This window comes from Carcharhinus amblyrhynchos, chromosome 7 (genome assembly GCF_965287045.1).
Source record: "Carcharhinus amblyrhynchos chromosome 7, sCarAmb.v2.hapA, whole genome shotgun sequence".
NCBI lineage: Eukaryota > Metazoa > Chordata > Chondrichthyes > Carcharhiniformes > Carcharhinidae > Carcharhinus > Carcharhinus amblyrhynchos.
The window spans coordinates 108,805,053-108,821,388 of NC_137330.1; the positions used below are offsets into that span (position 1 = coordinate 108,805,053).

Here is a 16,336-nt window from a genome sequence, read left to right on the forward strand (position 1 = left end):
GATGAGAGAAGAATTAGCGAATGTGGACTGGGGGAATGTGTTGGAAGGTAGGTCTGCTGAGGAGCAGTGGAGGATCTTTAAGGAGATCTTTCTTGGTGCTCAGCAGAAATTTATTCCGATGGTTAAAAAGGACAGTAGGAAGAGAGGTAATAAGCCGTGGATAACGAAGGAGGTGAAGGAAAGTGTTAAATTGAAAGCGGAGGAATTTAGAGTAGCTAAGAGCAGTGGGCGAGAAGAGGATTGGGAAAGGTTTAAATGTCAACAAAGATTGACAAAGAAGTTGATAAAGGAGGGTAGGAGAAGCTATGAGGCTGGGCTAGCACTTAATATAAAAAAGGATAGCAAGAGTTTTTATAAATATATAAAAAGGAAGAGGCTGGCTAGGGTGAACGTTGGTCCTTTAGAGGATGAGAAAGGGGAGCTAGTGGTAGGGGATGGGGATATGGCGAAGGTCTTGAATAACTTTTTTGTTTCTGTCTTCACGGAGGAGGACGTGAATAATTTGCCGGGCGTTAGCGATGGAAAGGTGGTAGGAATGGAGGGTCTTAATGACATTACTGTTACTAGAGAGGTGGTGCTCGACAGACTGGAGGGGCTGATTGTGGACAAGTCCCCAGGACCGGATGGAATGCATCCGAGGGTTCTGAAAGAAATGACGGAGGTGATAGTGGATGCCTTGGTGGTTATTTTCCAGACGTCGCTGGATTCTGGGGAAGTGCCGGAAGATTGGAAAACGGCTAATGTTACGCCGTTGTTTAAGAAGGGTGCCAGGCAAAAGGCGGGGAATTATAGGCCGGTTAGTTTAACGTCTGTGGTAGGTAAAATGTTAGAATCCGTCATTAAGCAGGAAATTGCGAGGCATCTTGAAGGGAATTGCTTGATAGGGCGGACGCAACACGGTTTCATTAAAGGGAAGTCGTGTCTGACAAATTTACTGGAGTTCTATGAGGATGTGTCTAGGGCGGTGGATAGAGGAGAGCCGGTGGATGTGGTCTTTCTGGATTTTCAGAAGGCCTTTGACAAGGTACCTCACAAGAGGTTATTGCAGAAGGTCAGGGGACATGGAGTTGGGGGTAGGGTGTTAGCGTGGATAGAGGATTGGTTGTCAAATAGGAGGCAGAGAGTGGGGGTCAATGGGTGCTATTCGGATTGGCGGATGGTGACTAGTGGAGTGCCCCAGGGGTCAGTGCTGGGGCCTCAGCTATTTACCATTTATATAGATGATCTGGAGGAGGGAACCGAGTGTAGGGTGTCGAAATTTGCTGATGACACCAAGATTGGGGGAACGGCAAATTGTGCGGAGGGTGTGGAGAGTCTGCAGAAGGATCTAGATAGGCTGGGCGAATGGGCCAGGAAATGGCAAATGGAATTTAATGTTGGCAAGTGTGAGGTGGTCCACTTTGGTAGGAAGAATGGTAGGAAGGACTATTACTTACGTGGCGAAAAACTGCAGCAGGCGACGGTGCAGAGGGACCTCGGGGTCCTTGTGCATGAGTCGCAAAAACCCAGCTTGCAGGTGCAGCAGGTGGTCAGGAAGGCGAATGGGATGCTGGCCTTCATAGCGAGGGGGATTGAATATAAAAGTAGGGAGGTCTTGCTGCAGCTGTATAGGGCATTGGTGAGGCCGCAGCTGGAGTACTGTGTGCAGTTTTGGGCGCCGCACCTGCGCAAGGATATTTTGGCCCTGGAGGGAGTGCAGAGGAGGTTTACTAGGCTGATACCAGAGTTGAGGGGATTGAGCTATGAGGAGAGGCTGAATAAACTAGGCTTGTACTCGTTAGAGTTTAGAAGAATGAGGGGAGATCTCATTGAGACGTATAAGATGATGAATGGGATGGATAGGATAGAGGTGGAGAGACTCTTCCCGCTCAAAAAAGACAGTAGGACTAGGGGGCACAGCCTCAAGATAAAGGGGAGGCGGTTTAGAACGGAGTTGAGGAGGAACTTCTTCACTCAAAGGGTGGTGAATCTCTGGAATTCTCTGCCCGTTGAAGTGGTGGAGGCTGCCTCGCTAAATATTTTTAAGAAGCGGGTTGATGGGTTTTTGATAAGAGAAGGGATTGAGGGTTATGGGGAGAGGGCGGGAAAGTGGAACTGAGCCACGACAGATCAGCCATGATCTTATTGAATGGCGGGGCAGGCTCGAAGGGCTAGATGGCCTACTCCTGCTCCTATTTCTTATGTTCTTATGTTCTAAATCTCCTCTGCACCCTTTCCAATGCCTCCATATCCTTCCTATAATGCGGCAACCAGAACTGTAAGCAATACTCCAAGTGCGGCCACACCAGAGTTTTGTACAGCTGCAACATGACCTCACGGCTCCTAAACTCAATCCCTCTACCAATAAAAGCTATGCCTTCTTAACAACCCTATCAACCTGGGTGCTAACTTTCAGGGATCTATGCACATGGACACCGAGATTTCTCTACTCAACCACACTACCAAGTATCTTACCATTAACCCAGTACTCTGTATTCCTGTTACTCCTTCCAAAGTAAGTCACTTCACACTGTTCCACATTAAACTCCATTTACCGCCTCTCAGCCCAGCTCTGCAGCTTATCCATGTCCCTCTGTAATTGGGCACTGATTGGGCTCCCCCTGTCCCTCTATAATTTAGCATGGCCAATCAACCTAACCCGCACATCTTTGGAGTGAGGAAGGAAACCGAGCACCCGGAGGAAACCCACGCAGACACAAGGAGAGAGTGCAAACTCCGCACAGGCAGTGACCCGAGCCGGGAATTGAACCTGGATCCCTGGAGCTGTGAGGCCGCAGTACGAACCGCTGGACCACCATGCCGCCAATAATGCAGCAAAGAGAGCCACCATGAGGGCTTATTCCATCCACTGCGACACTGTATTTCAAAAAGGGAAAATTCTGCTCCATTTGATTTGATTTGATTTATTATTGTCACATGCGTTAACATACAGTGAAAAGTATTGTTTATTGCCCGCCATCCAGACAAAGCATAGAATGTTCATCGAGAAGGAAAGGAGAGAGTGCAGAATGTAGTGTTACAGTCATAGCTAGGGTGTAGAGAAAGATCAACTTAGTGCAAGGTAAGTCCATTCAGAAGTCTGACAGCAGCAGGGAAGAAGCTGTTCTTGAGTCAGTTGGTACATGACCTCAGGCTTTAGTATCTTTTTCCCGATGGAAGAAGGTGGAAGAGAGAATGTCCAGGGTGTGTGGGGTCTTTAATTATGCTGGCTGCTTTGCCGAGGCAGCAGGAAGTGGAGACAGAGTCAGTGGATGGGAGGCTGGTTTGCATGATGGACTGGGCTACATTCACAACCTTTTGGAGTTTCTTGCAGTCTTGGGCAGAGCAGGAGCCATACCGAGCTGTGATACAAACAGGAAGAATGCTTTTTATGGTGCATCTATAAAAGTTGGTGAGAATTGTAGCTGACATACCAGATGTCCTTCGTCTTCTGAGAAAGTGGGAGCATTGGTGAGCTTTCTTAACTATAGTGTCGGCATGGGGAGCCAGTACAGGTTTTTAGTGATCTGGACACCTAAAAACTTGAAGCTCTCAACCCTTTCTACTTTGTCCCCATTGATGTAGACAGAGGCATGTTCTCCTTTACACTTCCTGAAGTCGATGACAATCTCCTTTGTTTTGTTGATGTTGAGGGAGAGATTATTGTTGTCGCACCAGTTCACCAGATTCTCTATCTCATTCCTGTACTCTGTCTCGTCATTGTTTGAGATCCAACCCACTCCACTGGTGTCATCAACAAACTTGAAAATCGAATTGGAGGGGAATTTGGCCACACAGTCATTGGTGTATAAGGAGTATAGCAGGGGCTGAGAACATAGTCTTGTGGGGCACCGATGTTGAGGATGATCGTGGAGGAGGTGTTGCTGCCTATCCTCACTGATTGTGGTCTGTGAGTTCGGAAGTTCAGGATCCAGTCGCAGAGGGAGGTGTCGAGGCCCAGGCCATGGAGTTTGGAGATGAGTTTGATGGGAATAATGGTGTTGAAGGCTGAGCTGTAGTCGATAAATAGGAGCCTAACAGGTCTAATAGGGCCACGGAGATGGCATCTGCTGTGGACCTGTTGCAGCAATAGGCAAATTGTAGTGGATCCAGGTATTCCGGGAGGCTGGAATTGATTCGTGCCATGACTAACCTTTCAAAGCACTTCATAATGATGGATGTCAGAGCCACCGGCCGACAGTCATTTAGGCACATTGCTTGGTTTTTCTTGGGTACTGGGATGATGGTCATTTTCTTGAAGCAGATAGGGACCTCAGATTGTTGTAAAGAGAGGTTGAAGATATCTGTGAATACCCCCGCCACCAGCTGATCCGCACAGGATCTGAGTGCTCTTCCGGCTACCCCATCCGGGCCAGTTGCTTTCTGTGGGTTGACCTTTGAGAAAGCTGCTCTGACTTCTGCAATAGTGACCTCAGATACAGGTTCATCCAGGGCTTCCAGGGTGGAGGGCATGCTCTCATTGACCTCTTTCTCAAAATGGGTGTAGAATGCATTGAGCTCATCAGGGAGAGGTGTGTTGAAGCCGGCGATTTTACATGCCTTCATCATGTAGCCTGTTATGTCTTGGAGACCTTGCCATAGTCAGCGGGGGTCGGTGTGGCCAGCCTGGGACTCTAGCTTGGTTCAGTAATGTCCTTTGGCATCTTTATGGATCTCCTTAGATCGTATCTGACTTTCTTGTATAGGTCAGTGGTGCCTGACTTGAACGCCTGAGACCTGGACTTCAGCAAGCATCCCTGTTCATCCATGGTTTCCGGATGGGGAATACACAGATTTGCTTCTTTGGCACACAGTCTTCTACACGCTTACTAATGAAGTCAGTTACTGTTGTGGCGTACTCGTTCAGGCTGCTCGCAGAGTTTTTAAATACTGATCAGTCCATTGACTCCAAGCAGCCCTGTAGGAGATCGTCTGATTCCTCGGACCAACATTGCACGACTCTCTTTCATGGATTCTCTCATTTTAGTTTTTGCTTGTAAGCCGGGAGCAGGAGCACAGCTTGTTCTCACAGCACAGTTCCCCCTCTCTCTTCCACCCTCCCCTCAGGCCTTCTCCATCTCCCTTCTTTACCTCTTTTCTCTCCTTCCTTTTCTCTGTACTTCTGATCCTTTTTCCTCCCCCCGCCTCCTCTCTCTTTCTCTTTCTGTCTCTCTCCTTTCAATCAGGATGCTTCTTCCCTGTGCAAGTTTTTGATATCTGTCTCCTCTATCCCCTTGTTTATTATTCTTCACTATCTCTCCATCTTCTTCATTTCTCTTCATTTCTCTCCACCTTTTACTCACTCTTTGATCAAATTCCCTGCCTTGAGAACCCCGGCTACCCACTACAGATAAACTCTGCAATTCCAAGTGCAAGTATTTAGGAATACGTTTTAGCGCCAACTTAATAAAACAGGGTGATGTTACTCACCAGTTCACCAATTATCAGAATCTCTGGAAACGATGTAAATATTTTAAACCCAGACGGTATGAGGCTGGTTAAACTGGCAGGAGCTGACATGGTCTCATTTACAGCAGTCAAGAAGTTCCAGAAAGATTTTCTGGCCAGGACACTCACAATGGAGTGGTACTTTGAATCTACAGTCCAATGTATATCAAGAACAATATAAAGGGATTGTTTGGAAGGGTGACAATCAGACTTAGCCCTTTACACTCTCATTTCATCTTATTTGAACCACTTCCCATGTGAGATTGAGAAGGAGGAAAATGAAAGAGAAAGTGATTGTGCGAAATGTTTCCGAGGTGAGGGTTTTGTCATCTACTTTTCTTTGTGCCTGCCTGCTTTTGTTAGAATCATAGAATCTCTGCAGTGCAGAAGGAGGCCATTTGCCCCGTTGAGTCTGCATCAACCACAATCCCACCCAGGCCCTATTCCCGCAACCCCACATATTTACCCTGCCAATCCCCCAACGCTAGGGTCAATTTAGCATGGCCAATCCACCTAACCCGCACATCTTTGGAATGAAACCAGAGCACTAGGAGGAAACCCACTCAGACACAGGGAGAACGTGCAAACTCCACACAGACAGTGACCTGAGGCCGGAATTGAACTCGTGTTCCTGGCACTGTGAGGCAGCAGCGCTAAACACTGTGCCACCGTGCCGCCGTACAATTAGCTCTAAGTTTAACTCTGCCCAATAATGATCTCCTGTCCAATATAAACTTGAGCTCATCCAAAACTCTGCGGCCCATAACCTAACTCTTATCGTTATCTATTGTTCCTGTGTTCACTGACCTTGATATTGGCGCCGAGACCAGTAATGTTTTTAAAATTCTGACCCCCTGCCATGGCCTTACCCCTCCCTGTCTCTGTAACCCCATTCAGTCCTAAATCCCTCTGAGGAAAATGAAACAAGGATGAGGTTGTGACATTGGCAATGGGTGAGATATGAGGTCATGTTTACACTATCTCAGCTTTGGGACTGTGATGTGAACAAAATCATTGGCATGTGCCTCAATGCAAGAGGAACTGCATTTCAAAAGTTCATAACTGGTCATAAAGGCCATGAGACTGAACTATACGAGGTACACGCTTCCTAGTAACATTCTTCATTACTTTATAATTTTGTTTAATGAGTTTATGCATTTAGAAATGTGATAAAACACTCGCAGAGCAATGTGTTTGGCAAAATATCTTGTTACATTGTGTTAAATAACAGCTAAATAAGCCAGCCCTGTAAATATATGAGCCAATGGGCAGCACGGAGGCACAGTGGTTGGCACTGCTGCTTCAGAGCTCCAGAGACCAGAGTTCGATTCCTGGCTTGGGTCACTGTCACTGTGGGGTTTGCACTTTCTCCCCATGTCTATGTGGATTTCCTCTGGGTGCTCCAGTATCCTCCAGTACCCTCCAAAAATGTGTGGGTTAAGTTGATTAGCCATGCTAAATTGCCCCTTAGTGTCCTAGGATGCATAGGTTAGCGGGATCAGTGGGGTAAACATATGGAGTTACGGGAATAGGGCTTGTGTGAGATCGCTTCGGTGCAGACCTGATGGGCTGAATGGCCTCCTTCTACACTGTAGGGTTTCTATAAATTTCTATACATAAAATAAGGATATTTGATTCAGGTTTGTAGTGACTTCAATCAGGCCTTTGAGGTTGGCCTATTGGAGTATGAACTCCCTGATTAAAGATCCAATTGATGGACCAATCAGGGAGTCTTTGTCTTGTACTTAACTGGGAGTGTCAGTTCCTCTGGCACCCCCAAAGATAGGCTGCTGACTGCCAGCACTCTGTGTACTGCTGGTAGAGTTTGTAAATAAAGGGATTTTGGTTAAAGCACTTTTGCCTCCGAAGACTTATTACATGGCCCACTATCCAGCAAAGCGTAAATCCAAAACTTGTGGAGAAAATAGTACCACAACTCCAAACTCCATGGCCTGGGCCTCAGCTCCTCCCTCTGTGACTGGATCCTGAACTTCTTAACTCACAGACCACAAGCAGTAAGGATAGGCAACAACATCTCTTCCAGAATCGTCCTCAACAACGGTGCCCCACAAGGCTGTGTTCTCAGCCCCCCACTATACTCCTTATACACCTATGAGTGGGTGGCCAAATCCCCCTCCAACCTGATTTTCAAGTTTGCTGATGACACCACCGTAGTGGGTCGGATCTCAAACAATGACGAGACAGAGTACAGGAATGAGATAGAGAATCTGGTGAACTGGTGCGGCAACAATAATCTCTCCCTCAATGTCAACAAAACGAAGGAGATTGTCATCGACTTCAGGAAGCGTAAGTTAGAACATAAGTTAGTACATCAATGGGGACGAAGTAAAAAAAGTTGAGGCCTTCAAGTTTTTAGGTGTTCAGATCACCAACAACCTGTCCTGGTCCCCCTATGCTGACGCTATAGTTAAGAAAGCCCACCAACGCCCCTACTTTCTCAGAAGACTAAGGAAATTTGGCATGTTATCTACGAATCTCACCAACTTTAACAGATGCATCATAGAAAGAATTCTTTCCAGTTGTATCACAGCTCGGTATGTCTCCTGCTCTGCCCAAGACAACAAGGGACTACAGAAAATCATGAATGTAGCCCACTCCATCACGCAAGCCAGCCTCCCATCCATTGAAACTGTCTCCACTTCCCACTGCCTCAGCAAAGCAGCCAGCATAATTAAAGACCCCACGTACCCTGGACATTTTCTCTTTCATCTTCTTCCTTCAGGACAAAGACACAACAGTGTGAGGCCACATACCAACTGACTCAAGAACAGCTTCTTTCCTGCTGCCATCAGACTTCTGAATGGACTTACCTTGCATTAAGTTGATTTTTCTCTACATCTTAGCTATGACTGTAACACTACATTCTGCACTCTCTCGTTTCCTTCTGTATGAATGATATGCTTTGTCTGTACAGTGTGCAAGAAACAATACTTTTCACTGTATGGTAATATATGTGACAATAATAAATCAAATCAAAAAATCAAACATTGCTATAAATAAATGAAACGAAGGCCAAAAATATATGATGTGGGGATGCCAGTGTTGGGCGGGGGTAAACATAGCAAGAAGTCTCACAACACCAGGTTAAAGTCCTTTAACACAAGCCACTTGCTTTCAGAGCACTGCCACTTCATCAGGTGAATGGGAGTTCTGTTCACAAATGTTCTTTGTTCTGTAACTCTCCCCAACACCCTACCATTAACTGAGTAAGTCCTGCCCTGGTTCAATCTACCAAAATGCATCACCTCGCATTTCTCTAAATTAAACTCCATCTGCCAATTGTCAGCCCACTGGCCCAATTGATCAAGATCCCATTGCAATTGGAGATAACTTCCTTCACTGTCCACTATACCACCAATCTTGGTGTCATCGACAAACTTACTAACCAGGCCTCCTGTATTCTCATCCAAATCATTGATATAAATGACAAATAACAGTGGGCCCAGCACTGATCCCTGAAGCACACCGCTGGTTACTGGCCTCCAGTTTGAAAAGCAACTGCCCTCTGGCTTCTGTCAAGAAGCCAACTTTGTATGCATTTAGATACCTCACCCTGAATCCCGTGAGATTTAACCTTATGCAACAACCTACCATACAGTATCTTGTCAAAGGTCCGTGTGGATTTTGCACATTCTCCCCGTGTCTGTGTGGGTTTCCTCCGGGTGCTCCGGTTTCTTCCCACAGTTCAAAAGACATGCTGATTAGATGCACTGGCTGTGTTAAATTCTTCATCAGTGCACTTAAACAGGCGCTGGAATGTGGCCACTAGGGGATTTTCACAGTAACTTCATTGCAGTGTTAATGTAAGCCTGATACATAATGTTACACGGATACACAAATTTTAACTCCTTGCATATTCTCAATCAAACCAAACTGTACCCACTCAAAATGCTTTAAAATGAACTGTGGATAATGTATAAGTTATTTTCAGTGGCTTGTACCTGATTCAATAAAACTTGGGATATAAATAAGGTACCAACCCTATCAGGTTGGAATATGGAAATTTTAGCTCTCAAAATTTTATATTTTGTTTACCATTAGTGGGTCTTCCTAGTTGTACATTAATACAGTATTGTTTAAAGTTTATTTATTCTTGTCACAAGTAGACTGACATTAACACTGCAATGAAGTTATTTTGAAAATTCCCTAGTCATCACACTCCGGCACCTGTTCGGGTACACTGAGGGAGAATTTAGCATGGCCAATGAACCTAACCAGCATGTCTTTCGGACTGTGGGAGGAACCCGGAGCACCCGGAGGAAATCCACACAGACATGAGGAGATGCATGCACACTCCACACAAACAGTGACCCAAGCCAGGAATTGAACCCGGGTCCCTGGCAATGTGAGGCAGCAGTGCTAACCACTGTGCCACCCTGATGCAATGTAAACTAATATTAAGGAAAGGGCAAGCAGCAGTGTTTGAAATGGGGAAATAATTCCAATCAGGCATTTTCTGCTTAATTGACATTTATGAGGAGGATTTCTTCTCAATGTTGATAATATTGCAGATAGAATGACCATGGTTAAGACACAAGAATGTTTCAACAGACAATAATATTGCAAGAAGAAAGTTTGACTGAGTATTGATTTGTATCATTTTATCCTGAATTTAGATTAACATTTCAATTGACAGCCACTGGTGTTATTGGAATAGCTTACAATGCAAGACAGCACGGGAGTGGCTGGTTCAGTGGGTAAGCTACATATGATCAGCCAACCATGCCAATGTCAGCTTTGATCCCCAAGCTGCCCTTAATTAGCTAGATCAATCTAAGGTGACAGTCCAAGTACAACAGTTGGTCAGCATGGCACTGCGGTACTTTATTCCTCATCAAAAAAGGCAATTAATTCCAATCATGATCCCCATATGAGGGACAAACAAGACCCAAGCTGACAGGATGAGGCATTGCACCACCTCCTGGGCTCGATCTAACACTTCATCTTAGCTAAAAGGCCAAAATGGCTTTGAAAAATTGCATCAGGTAAAGCCTCGGTTTAAGCTCATAAGCTACCCTGATCCCTTACTCTATCCTAGCCTGGGCAAACCACCATAGCAGGTGTCTGCACGTGGATAAAGTAAGAAGCTAAACCAGCATTCCAGCTCCTAATCAACGCTATCAAATGATCCCTTGCTCTATATGTGGGAGAGCAGTGGGAAGGCAAGTTTGCATTCAGTGTGATGCCTTTGATATCATCACCTCTGCTGTTCATACACAGGTGAGGGAAAAAAAATTGCCTTCAATTAAAAGAAAGAATCATAGAATCCCAACAGTGCAGGAGAAGGTCATTCAGCCCATCGAGTCTGCACTGACAATAATCCCACCAGGCCCTATCCCCATAATCCCCACCCATATTTACTGTACTGATCCCCCTGACACGAAGGAGCAACTTAACATGGCCAACCCACCTAACCCGCACATCTTTGGACTGTGGGAAGAAACCAGAGCATCTGGAGGAAACCCACGCAGACACGGAGAGAATGTGCAAACTCCACACAGACAGTGACCCAAGGCTGGAATCGAACCTGGGTCTCTGGTGCTGTGAGGCAGCAGTGCTAGCCACTGTGCCATCATGTTTGCACTTCACTGTGTCAAGGTGAATATTATGCTGGGGAGGAGACGATTTGTTTGATTTGGACACCCAGGGCAGAAAAAAAACACATGGCTTAAACAGACCTGTACTGTGGCCGCAACAATGTTTTTTTTTGGAAACACGACGGAGTTTTATTCACCACTGCAAGTCTTGGCATTAAGCTGTGTGTTTGTAAAAACCAGCTCTTGTTGGTCTCTGTTGGTGCTGAGATTTCCAGTTCTCATAGAACTATTTCCAATCATTTTCGAGTTGCCCTTGTCCAAAGAAAGGTTCAATCGAAGGCAACCTTAATCCTGACCAACTGGAAACCAGGCCTCCACTCAATCCTCCTGCTTTACCAACAAAAGGCCTGTAACCAGCAGGATTTCACCCCTCATGCTCTGAGCCTCTCTCCACACAAGCCAAGTTGTGAGGGATAGAATCTAGCAGTACAAGCTCATAGTGCCGAATTCCACACTTCAAGCTTTCCTGAAAGGCCGTAGGCATGACTCACAGTTCCATTGGAACAGGGAGACGTTACTGAATGAGGTCTTGAGTTCATGTGCCATGTACTTTTTAAGCAATGTATTATTAGGCAGGATAACATGGGGTCACGTACTTTACATCGTCATAGCTTAACATGATAATATCTGTCAGCTGACAGGCCTGGGGACCACTACACTACCCACCTTATTTAGATCCAATGTAATTGTTTAATTGCACTTGTTAATGTGGCAATTGGCTGGAATAGTACATGCTGAAAGCAGTATAACAGTTAAGAGAGTGTGAGTCACAGCAAGTGAGGACGCTTTGTTCACTGTGCTGAAGGATCAAAGCTATGCCATTAGTTTGACCTCAGGAGTTGAGGTTGCTGTGTGCAGCTATCATTTGCAATGGGAAGCTGTGTTTCCGGCTGTTATCCAGCTTCACACTGAAATCTCTTTTCAGGTACTTAGTTTAGAATAACAAACTGAAGGACAAGAATCAACTTGTGAATTCACTTTCACAAACTTTCACTTATTTAACACTTTGTTTCCCAAACTTTAACTCTTATACTTCAATTCTTAATTTTAATTCCTTAACTTTAACTCGTAACTGAAACTTTAACTCTTTAACAGAAGCTTTAAGGGTGGAATGTTTTGAAAAATCTTCAAAGTGCTGAATGAACAAGAAAACGGGAGTTTCAGATGCGTTTTTTGGTTGAGTCTTATGGCACGTAGTGTAAAAGGGGCCAGGATGTGATTCCCGCCAGCAGGGGAAGAGGGATGGAGCCTCAGCTCCCTGGTGAAGCTGGCTGCTGAGCTCAAGGGGCACAATTGTGCAGGCTCCCTGATCTCCCATTACTGGGAGTCCTCTTGCCTTACCTCCCACTCCCACCCACCTCATAAACATCAGGACCCCACCCCCATGGACAGTGCCTTCACCAATCATGTCCCTACCTGCAGAATTCCTTTCTGCCCTGACCGCCCCTCCCCCCACCCCATACAGAGCTTCCATCCTCCCTGCCCGACAACCAATAACTTCCCCGCCAATCAACCCCCGGTAGAATTCCTCCCTTCTCCTCCTGCTGATCGTCTCCCCTCCCCCCACCGGCAGAATTCACCCTTTCCCTCTCACCCCAGCAGAGTTCCCTCCCTCCCTCCCATCACTGCGGAGTTCCCTGCTTGTCTATGCCCTTCCCTCACTGTCATGGTACCTTCCACTCTGGGTCCACCCCACACTGGCTCCATCATTACTCTAGCTCCACCTCCTTGGCACAGGCCCTGGCACAGTGATGGTGCCTGTAGGTGGTGCCAGGATGCCCAGTGGGCAGTGCCAGGATGCCAGGCTGGCACTGTCCCAGGGGAACTGCCCGGTCCTGCCCCTGATTACCCGGGGGTTTCAATGGCCTCCAATCCTCCCTGCAAGGCCATCACATCTGGTCCCAGTTGGTGGGGACTATAAGTGACTCCCAGCTGGTGAAGTGGTACAGGTAAGTGAGCCCAGGTGATAGCATCCAGGAGTCAGTAATGACATTCAAGTGTTGTCATTAATATTTAAATCTCATCAGGCCTTTTTTGAAAGGGCACGATGCCAATTTCATGCCAAAAAAGTTGGCACGATAGGGGTAAGTGAAAAACCAGGTGCAGACCTGACTTTTCATCCTCCCGCCTAATTTTACCACCTTGTCTCACCAAATGTTGGGCAGGCGTTGGTCATAAGATCACCGATGTAGACTCATCCTCATGGTGGTCCTTTCTGCAGATGTTCCTTCATGTGCATACTCACAAACACGATGGGCCAAAAATACACACGTAGATTTTCATCTTTCTGAAAATTCACTTGTGGGATGTGAGCTTTCCAGGATCCCTCGTGTTTGACCTGGTCTCGGTCACAGTATTTATATGGCTAGTCCAGTTTAGTTTCTGGTCAGTGGCAACACCCAGGATGTTGCTAGTGGGGACTCTCCGTCTCTGTTTTCAGTCGGTGGGAATGGCAGTGGAGGAAGGGAAGCAAGCAGCTCCTATAAGGTGCATGCAGCAATTCACTAAGGCTCCTTCAACAGCACCTTCCAAATCCATGACCCCTACCACCTAGAAGGAAAAGTTCAGCAGATACATGGGAACACCAAATTTTCCTCCAAGCCCCTCAACAACCTGGCTTGGAAATATATCACTGTTCCTTCACTGTCGCTGGCTCAAAATCCTGCAACTCCCTCCCTAACAACTCCCTGTAGGCGTACCTACATCTCAGGCACGGCAACGTTTAAAGTTTATTTATTATTGTCACAATTAGGCTTACATTAACACTGCAATGAAGTTACTGTGAAAATCCCCTAGTTGCCATACTCCGTCGCCTGCTCGGTTACACCGAAGGAGAATTTAGCATGGCCAATGTACCAAACCAGCATGTTTTCTTGGACTGTGGGAGGAAACCAGAGCACCTAGAGGCAATCCACGCAGACAGGGGAAGAATGCACAGATTCTAGACAGATAGTGACACAAGCCAGGAATCGAACCCCAGTCCCTGGCACTGTGAGGCAGCAGTGCTAACCACTGTGCCACCATGCCGCCATGCATGGTTCAAGAAGGCGGTTCACCACCACCTTCTCAAGGACAATTCGGGGTGAGCAATAAATGGTCACCAAGTCAACAGCACCCCCTTCCCACAACCTGTTTTAGTCTCCTCCCTTTAACAAAAGGATATAATTACATTAGAATCAATTGGAGAAGATTCACTCAACTGAATCTTGCAGTGAAAGAATTATTTCAGGAGGAAAGTTTGGATGTGCTGGGTCTGTGTTCATTGGGCTTTAGATGAAAGTGAGGCAATCTTAAAGAGGCATAAATGAACCTGAGCGGATTTGAGAAGTTGGCTGCTGAGGTGTTACCCCTTATGAGAGAGGCTGGAACACAGGGACACACTTTTAAGATGGAAGTGAGGAGAATGTTTTTCACTTTTGCAATTCTCTTAAAACCATAGAACCCCAAAGGTACAAAGGAGGCTGTTCAGCCCATTGAGCCTGTACTGATAACAATCACACCCTATTCCCATAATCCCACACATTTAACCTGCTAATCTCCCCGGAACTAGGGTCAATTTAGCATGGCCAATCAACCATACATCTTTGGACTGTGGGAGGAAACCGGAGCATCCAGAGGAAATCCACGCAGACATGGGGAAGATGTGCAAACTCCACACAGACAATGACCCAAGGCTGGAATTGAACCCGGGTCCCTGGTGCTGTGAGATGGCAGTGCTAACCACCGTGCCACTGGGCAGTGAAGACTGAGTCATTGAATATTTTTAAGGCTGGGTTAGATAGATTTTTGATTGACAAGGGGAGTCAAAGGTTCTAGGGAGAGGACAGGAAACTGGAATTGAGGTAGACAGATCAACCATTATTTTATCAAATGGCAATGCAGGCTCAGGGGGAAAAGTGGCATTCACTTGCTTCTAGTTTGTAAGTTTGCATGTATGTTCAGTGGTGTATACCCAGGCATGTGGCAGGATGCCAACTGGTAGCTTAAAAGACATGTAAGAGCCTTTTTAAGCACAGAATCTCTCTGCCAACTATGTCAATGTGAGTGCCTGTAAGGTGCAAGAAGTAAGTGCATAGTTGGCAGTCATTGTCGAGTGAAACTAGCCTGATATGGAGAGTAATTTTCATAGATTCATGAGAGTGATAAAAGTGCAGAATTGATTTGACTTGATTTGATTTATTATTGTCACATGTATTAGTACACAGTGAAAAATATTGTTTCTTGCGCGCTATACAGACAAAGCATACCGTTCATAGAGAAGAAAAGGAGTGCAGAATGTTACAGTCATAGTTAGGGTGTAGAGAAAGATCAACTTAATGTAAGGTAGATCCATTCAAAAGTCTGATGGCAGCAGAGAAGAAGCTGTTCTTGAGTTGGTTGGCATGTGTCCTTAGACTTTTGCATCTTTTTCCCGATAGAAGAAGGTGGAAGAGAGAATGTCCACGTGCGTGCAGTCATTATGCTGGCTGCTTTTCCGAGGTAGCGAGAAGTGTAGATAGTGTCAATGGGTGGAAGGTTGGTTTGAGTGATGGACTGGGTTTTGTTCACGACCCTTTGTAGTTTCTTGCAATCTTGAGCAGAGCAGGAGCCATACCAAGCTGTGAAAAAACTGGAAAGATTGTTTTCTATAGTGCATCTGTAAAAGTTGGTGAGAGTCGTAGCGGTCATACCAAATTTCCTTAGTCTTCTGAGAAAGTAGAGATGTTGGTGGGCTTTCTTAACTATAGTGTCCACATGGAGGGACCAGGACAGGTTGTTGGTGATCTGGACACCTAGAAACTTGAAGCTCTCAACCATGTCTACTTTGTCCCTATTGACACAGACCAGGGACATGTTCTCCACTGTGCTTCCTGAAGTCGATGACAATCTCCTTCGTTTTGTTGACGTTGACGGAGAGATTATCGTTGCCACACCAGTTCATCAGATTCTCTATCTCTTTCCTCAACTCCACCTCGTCATTGTTTGAGATCTGACCCACTAGGGTGGTGTCATCAGCAAACTTAAAAATTGATTTGTAGGGGAATTTGGCCACACAGTCACAGGTGTATAAGGAGCATTGTAGGGGGCTGAGAACACAGCCTTGTGGGGCACCGGTGTTGAGGATGATCGTGGAGGAGATGTTGTTACCTCTACTTACTGATTGGGTTCTGTGGGTTAGGAAGATTAGCATCCAGTCACAGTGGGAGGTGCTGAATCCCAGGCCATGAAGTTTGGAGATGAGTTTCCATGCTGTATACCTCTGTGACTTTGTGAGATGTAGCTGCCTCCAGTCACAGTGACAGGGCCAACCA

The 16,336-nt window shown here is 46.1% G+C and overlaps 1 protein-coding gene across 1 annotated transcript in view; it reads right to left on the minus strand.

The window, feature by feature from the left end:
- The window catches only part of LOC145345553 (myelin and lymphocyte protein-like), a 30,173-nt gene extending 24,674 nt beyond the window's left edge, over positions 1-5,499 (minus strand). The window contains exon 1 of the mRNA XM_080193387.1: positions 5,410-5,499. Within this exon, the coding sequence (XP_080049513.1) occupies positions 5,410-5,499 (90 nt within the window). The remainder of the gene's footprint in view (positions 1-5,409) is intronic.
- Between the last annotated feature and the right edge of the window lie 10,837 nt (positions 5,500-16,336).